The sequence below is a fragment of the Heterodontus francisci genome, chromosome 49 (assembly GCF_036365525.1).
Source record: "Heterodontus francisci isolate sHetFra1 chromosome 49, sHetFra1.hap1, whole genome shotgun sequence".
Lineage (NCBI taxonomy): Eukaryota > Metazoa > Chordata > Chondrichthyes > Heterodontiformes > Heterodontidae > Heterodontus > Heterodontus francisci.
In genome coordinates this window covers 8,971,753-8,978,073 of record NC_090419.1, presented here as the reverse complement: position 1 = coordinate 8,978,073, position 6,321 = coordinate 8,971,753, and the positions used below count along the sequence as shown (strand labels likewise).

At 53.7% G+C, this 6,321-nt stretch overlaps 1 protein-coding gene across 1 annotated transcript in view; it reads left to right on the top strand.

The window, feature by feature from the left end:
• Positions 1 to 1,423: 1,423 nt before the first annotated feature.
• The window catches only part of LOC137358282 (transcription cofactor vestigial-like protein 4), a 43,118-nt gene continuing 38,220 nt past the window's right edge, over positions 1,424 to 6,321 (top strand). The window contains exon 1 of the mRNA XM_068024195.1: positions 1,424 to 1,487. Coding sequence (XP_067880296.1) covers positions 1,424 to 1,487 — 64 coding nt within the window. The remainder of the gene's footprint in view (positions 1,488 to 6,321) is intronic.

Here is a 6,321-nt window from a genome sequence, read left to right as displayed (position 1 = left end):
GAGAGAATGAGAGAGGGGGCAGGTGTTGTGAACAGGGATATCTTTGGCTGAGGATGTACTGGTCCCACCTGTCAGAGCTGCCCCTCCCCCAGCCCCTCACTTGGTGCCCGGCTGCAACAGATCCAACTGGGAAGAGAAAACAGCCATCCGCTGTGCAGGGAGGGCCAGCGTGTCGGGACAGGCTGCTGCAGGCAGAGTGTGCCCGAGATGAGCACTCTGGCACACAGGGCTGAGTGTATTGCTGGACCCCCCCCCCCACCCCCACTCTCCGCACAACTTGTCATGCAGTTGTTTCTCTATACGGGGAGCAGGACGCGCGCCTGGGTGCAGCCCAGCTGGGGGGCTCATTCCCTCCTCCATCCACCTGAGGGCGGCGGCGTGGCCTCTGACGGCCGGAGAGGAGGCCATTCGGCCCCTCGCCACCACCCGGTGCCCACCCCCTCTCGGGAGGAGCGCTCAGTCCCGGTACCCCGCCTAGCAGAAACCTCCGCGTTCCCGCCGACGACGAGAGAGACCTCCATTCCGAAGCCCTGGACGCTGTCGTCACTTAGGAGAGGCGGCGGCCGACCCGGGCACAGCAAGATCCCACAAGCAGCCGGGGGGAGACGAATCGCCCAATCGCCTGTCGCTTAGCAGTATCGGCCGAAGCATAAACATTGACGCCAGGGTGCGCACTGCTCAAGAGAGTGAGGCCAGAATGTGGAACCCGCTACCTCGGGGGAATGGTTGAGGGAGAGAGGGATAGGGGGAACGTGGTGATAGGGGGGGGAGGGGGGGGGGTGGTGAGATGAAGTAGGGAGGGTGGGAGGAGCACCAACACCGGCAGGGAGCGGTCCTTTTTTGAACGTTGGCCTGAAATTCTCAACTGTGGAAGTCAGCGGCTTTGGAAAGAAACCAGCGGTGGTGGGGTTAATGGAGGAGCTGTGGAAGGCGTGGGGGGGGGAGGGGGGGCGGGAAGAGGGGCAGCAGGAGGAGGAGTCAAGGGATTGCGAGAGGGGGATCTCTGTGCTGCATGATTCAAACTGCATATCTCAGCACAGGAGAGAGAGCTGCTCCCAGGATAAGTGCAACAGTGCATCTGCCCCTGCGGCCAAGCTTGACTGCGGGAGGGTGGGCACGAGGGGTGACTGCCCTCCTCCGAGCTGCAGCGGAGGGGAAAGGGTTTCGGACTGAATCGAGGAGGGGCGTAGGGGGTTGGGTTAAGGGGCGTGCGACCGTGTTTCCCACTGCAATGCAAGTTCACTGTCCGGCGACGGGCTGCTGGACGGGGAGCAGGTCCACTCTGTGTCACCTCGAGCTGTAGCGACAACATCCCCGGGACCGGAACTGCAGAGTGTGAACCCATTCGCCTTTCCCCACATCATCACCACACCCACTCCCCCTTCTCCCTCTCACTCCCTCAGACGTGTGCGGCAATCTCAGAATGGCAGTCATGAATTATCAGTACATCGAGGAGATGAACGGATTCCGAGTGTACATCTTGGAGGGTAAGTGAGAAGGAAGCGCGAGGGGACGGCCGGGGACGGAGGCAGGTAGCGGTCGTGGCAGGGCGTGGGTGCGTCGGAGGGAAGTGTGTGTGTGTGTGTGTGTGTGTGTGTGTGTGTGTGTGTGTCGGCGAGTCTTTGTGTGAGGGACTGCTAGTGTGTGCGTGAGGGTGGGGGAGCATGTGAAAGAGTGAGGTGATGTTTGTGTGTGTGCGTGCGTGCGTGTGTGAGTGAGTGTGTTTGTGTCTGTGTGAGTGGTTGTGTGTGTGTGTGACAGTGAGTGAGTGAGGGTATGTGTGTGAGAGTGTGTGTGAGTGAGTGTATGTGGTGTGTGTGTGTGAGTGAGTGTGTGTTTGTGTGTGAGTGTGTGTGTGTTTGTGTGTGAGTGTGTGTGTGTTTGTGTGTGTTAGTGAGTGTGTGAGCGCATGTGTGTGTTTGAATGTGTGTGTGTGTGTCTGTGTGAGTGTGTCTGTGAGTGTGTCAGTGAGTGTGTGTATGAGTGTGAGTGTGTGTATGAGTGTGAGTGTGTGTATGAGTGTGAGTGTGTGTATAAATGTGTGTGAATGTGTCAGTGAGTGTGTGAATGTGTCAGTGAGTGTGTGAGTGTGTGTGTGAGTGTGTGAGTGTGTGAGTGTGTGAATGTGTGAGTGTGTGTGTGAGTGTGTGTGTGAGTGTGTGAATGTGAGTGTGTGTGTGAGTGTGTGAATGTGTCAGTGAGTGTGTGAGTGTGTGAATGTGTCAGTGAGTGTGTGAATGTGAGTGTGTGAATGTGAGTGTGTGTGTGAGTGTGTGAATGTGAGTGTGTGAATGTGAGTGTGTGAATGTGAGTGTGTGAATGTGTCAGTGAGTGTGTGAGTGTGTGTGTGAGTGTGTGTGAGTGTGTGTGAATGTGTCAGTGAGTGTGTGAATGTGACAATGGACTATGTGAGTGTGCGCGCGCGAGTGTGCGCGCGCGACTGTGCGCGCGCGAGTGTGTGTGTGCGAGTGTGTGTGTGCGAGTGTGTGCGCGAGTGTGTGCGCGAGTGTGTGCGCGAGTGTGTGTCTGTGTGTGTCTGTGTGTGTCTGTGCGCGAGTGTGTGCGCGAGTGTGTGCGCGAGTGTGTGCGCGAGTGTGTGCGCGAGTGTGTGCGCGAGTGTGTGCGCGAGTGTGTGTGTGTGTGTGTTACTGTGTGTGTGTGTGAGTGTGTGTGTGTGTGAGTGTGAGTGTGTGTGTGTGTGTGTGAGAGTGTGAGTGTGAGAGTGTGAGAGTGTGACTGTGTGTGTGTGTGTGTGTGTGTGTGTGTGTGTGTGTGTGTGTGTGAGTGAGTTTGTGTGTGTGGGTGTGTGTGAGTGTGACTGTGCGGTTGCGTTGTGTGAGTGAGTGTGAGTGAGTGTGAGTGAGTGTGAGTGAGTGTGAGTGAGTGTGAGTGAGTGTGAGTGAGTGTGAGTGAGTGTGCGACTGTGTGTGCGACTGTGTGTGCGACTGTGTGTGCGACTGTGTGTGCGACTGTGTGTGCGACTGTGTGTGCGACTGTGTGTGCGACTGTGTGTGCGACTGTGTGTGCGACTGTGTGTGCGTGACTGTGTGTGTGTGACTGTGTGTGTGTGACTGTGTGTGTGACTGTGTGTGTGACTGTGTGTGTGCGATTGTGTGTGTGCGATTGTGTGTGTGCGATTGTGTGTGTGCGATTGTGTGTGTGCGATTGTGTGTGTGCGATTGTGTGTGTGCGATTGTGTGTGTGCGATTGTGTGTGTGCGATTGTGTGTGTGCGATTGTGTGTGTGTGTGTGTGTGTGTGTGTGTGTGTGTGTGTGTGTGTGTGTGTGTGTGTGTGTGGTTGTGTGTCCCATTGAAGCTCCAAGCTACAGCTGCACATCCCCTACGTCGCAAAGACTTTCACCTCTGTAAGTTCGCCCAGCTGCACCTCTTGCCTCAGCTCATCTGCGGCTGAAACCCACATCTGCACTTTTGCCACCTCCCATACTCGACTATTCCACCCTCTCCTGGCCAATCTCTTACCTTCTAACCATCTGCAAACATCAGCTCATCCAAAACTCTGCTGTTCCATGTCCTAACTCGCACCCTCCCCCACCGTCCCGCAATGTTCACTCACCTACACTGGCTCCCCGTTAAGCAAAGCCTCGATTTGCAAATTCTCATCCTTGTTTTCAAATCCCTCCGTGGCGTCGCTTCTCCTCCCTATCTCTGTAACCTCCTCCGGCCACTACAACCATCCCTATCTCTGTAACCTCCTCCGGCCCCTACAACCCTCCCTATCTCTGTAACCTCCTCCGGCCACTACAACCCTCCCCATCTCTGTAACCTCCTCCGGCCCCTACAACCTACCCTATCTCTGTAACCTCCTCCGGCCCCTAAAACCCTCCCTATCTCTGTAACATCCTCCGGCCCCTACAACCCTCCCTATCTCTGTAACCTCCTCCAGCCCCTACAACCCTCCCTATCTCTGTAACCTCCTCCGGCCCCTACAACCCTCCCTATCTCTGTAACCTCCTCCAGTCCCTACAAACCTCCCTATCTCTGTAACCTCCTCCGGCCCCTACAACCCACCCTATCTCTGTAACCTCCTCCGGCCCCGACAACCCTCCCTATCTCTGTAACATCCTCCGGCCCCTACAACCCTCCCTATCTCTGTAACCTCCTCCAGCCCCTACAACCCTCCCTATCTCTGTAACCTCCTCCGGCCCCTACAACCCTCCCTATCTCTGTAACCTCCTCCGGCCACTACAACCCTCCCTATCTCTGTAACCTCCTCCGGCCCCTACAACCCTCCCTATCTCTTTAACCTCCTCCAGTCCCTACAACTCTCCCTATCTCTGTAACCTCCTCCGGCCCCTACAACCCTCCCTATCTCTGTAACCTCCTCCGGCCACTACAACCCTCCCTATCTCTGTAACCTCCTCCGGCCACTACAACTCTCCCTATCTCTGCAACCTCCTCCGGCCCCTACAACCCTCCCTATCTCTGTAATCTCCTCCAGTCCCTACAACCCTCCCTATCTCTGTAACCTCCTCCAGGCCCTACAACCCTCCCTATCTCTGTAACCCCCTCCAGCCCCTACAACCCCCTCCAGCCCCTACAACCCTCCCTATCTCTGTAACCTCCTCCAGCCCCTACAACGCTCCCTATCTCTGTAACCTCATCCAGGCCCTGCAACCCTCCCTATCTTTGTAACCTCCTCCAGCCCCGACAACCCTCCCTATCTCTGTAACCTCCTCCAGCCCCCTACAACCCTCCCTATCTCTGTAACCTCCTCCAGCCCCTACAACCCTCCCTATCTCTGTAACCTCCTCCAGACCCTACAACCCTCCGAGATCTCTGCCCTCCTCCAATTCCGCCCTCTTGACCATCCCCCGATTCCCAGCGCTCCACCATTGGCGGCCGTGCCTTCAGCTGCCTGGGGCCCTGAGCACCGGAATTCCCTCCCTCAAACCTCTCTGCCTCTCTCTCTCCTCCTTTAAGACGCTGCTTAAAAACCGACCTGTTTCACCAAGGATTTGGTCACCCGTCCCTAATATCACCTGATAGGAACTTAGGAAACAGGAGCTAGTGAAGGCCATTTGGCCCTTCAAGTCTGTTCTACCATTCACCAGTTCAAGGCTGGTCATCTACCTCTATGCCATTTTCTCACACTCTCTCCGTATGCCTTGATATCTTTAATATCTAGAAATCTATCGATTTCTGTCTTGAATATACTCAATGATTGAGCTTCCACAGCCCTCTGGGGTAGAGAATTCCAAAGATTCACCACCTTCTGAGTGAAGAAATTCCTCCTCATCTCAGTCTAATATGGCTGACCCCTTATTCTGAGACTGTGACCCCTGGTTCTAGACTCACCAGTCAGGGGAAACATCCTATCCACATCCACCCTGTCACATCTCGTAAGAATTTTGTAAGTTTCAATGAGATCACCTCTCATTCTTCGAAAGAATACAGGTCCAGTTTCCTCAATCTCTCCTCATAAGACAATCCCGCCATCCCAGGGATCAGTCTGGTGAACCTCCGTTGCACTCCCTCTATGGCCAGTATATCCTTCCTTAGATAAGGAGATCAAAACTATACACAATACTCCAGGTGCGGTCTCACCAAGGCTCTATACAACTGCAGCAAGACATCTTTACTCCTGTACTCAAAACCCCTAGTGATGAAGGCCAACATATCATTTACCTTCCTAATTGCTTGCTGTACCTGCAGACTAGCTTTTAGTGACTCGTGAACAAGGACACCCAGGTCTCTTTGGACATCAACACTTCCCAACCTCTCACCATTTAAGAAATACGTCTGCATTTCTGTTTTTTCTATCAAAGTGGATAAATTCACACTTATTCACATTATATTCCATCAGCCATGTTCTTGCCCATTCACTGAGCCTGTCCAAATCCCCTTGAAGCCTCCTTGCATCCTCCTCACAACATACATTCCCTCCTAGTTTTGTGTTAGCAGCAATTGGTTCCCATATCCAAATCATTGATATAGATTGTGAATAACTGGGGCCCCAGCACTGATCCTTATTGTACCCCACTAGTAACAGCCTGCCATCCTGAGAATGACCCATTTATTCCTACTCTCTGCTTTCCGTTTGTTAACCAATTCTCAATCCATTGCAGTATATTCCCCCCAATCCCATGTGCTCTAATTTTGTTTATTAACCTCCTGTGCGGGACCTTATCAAAAGCCTCCTGAAAATCCAAATACACCACATCCACTGGTTCTCCTTTATCTATTCTGCAAGTAACATCCTCAAAAACTCCAACAGGTTTGTCAAGCATGATTTCCCTTTCATAAATCCATGTTGACCCTGCTCAATCATATCACTACTTTCTAAGTGTCCAGTTATCACA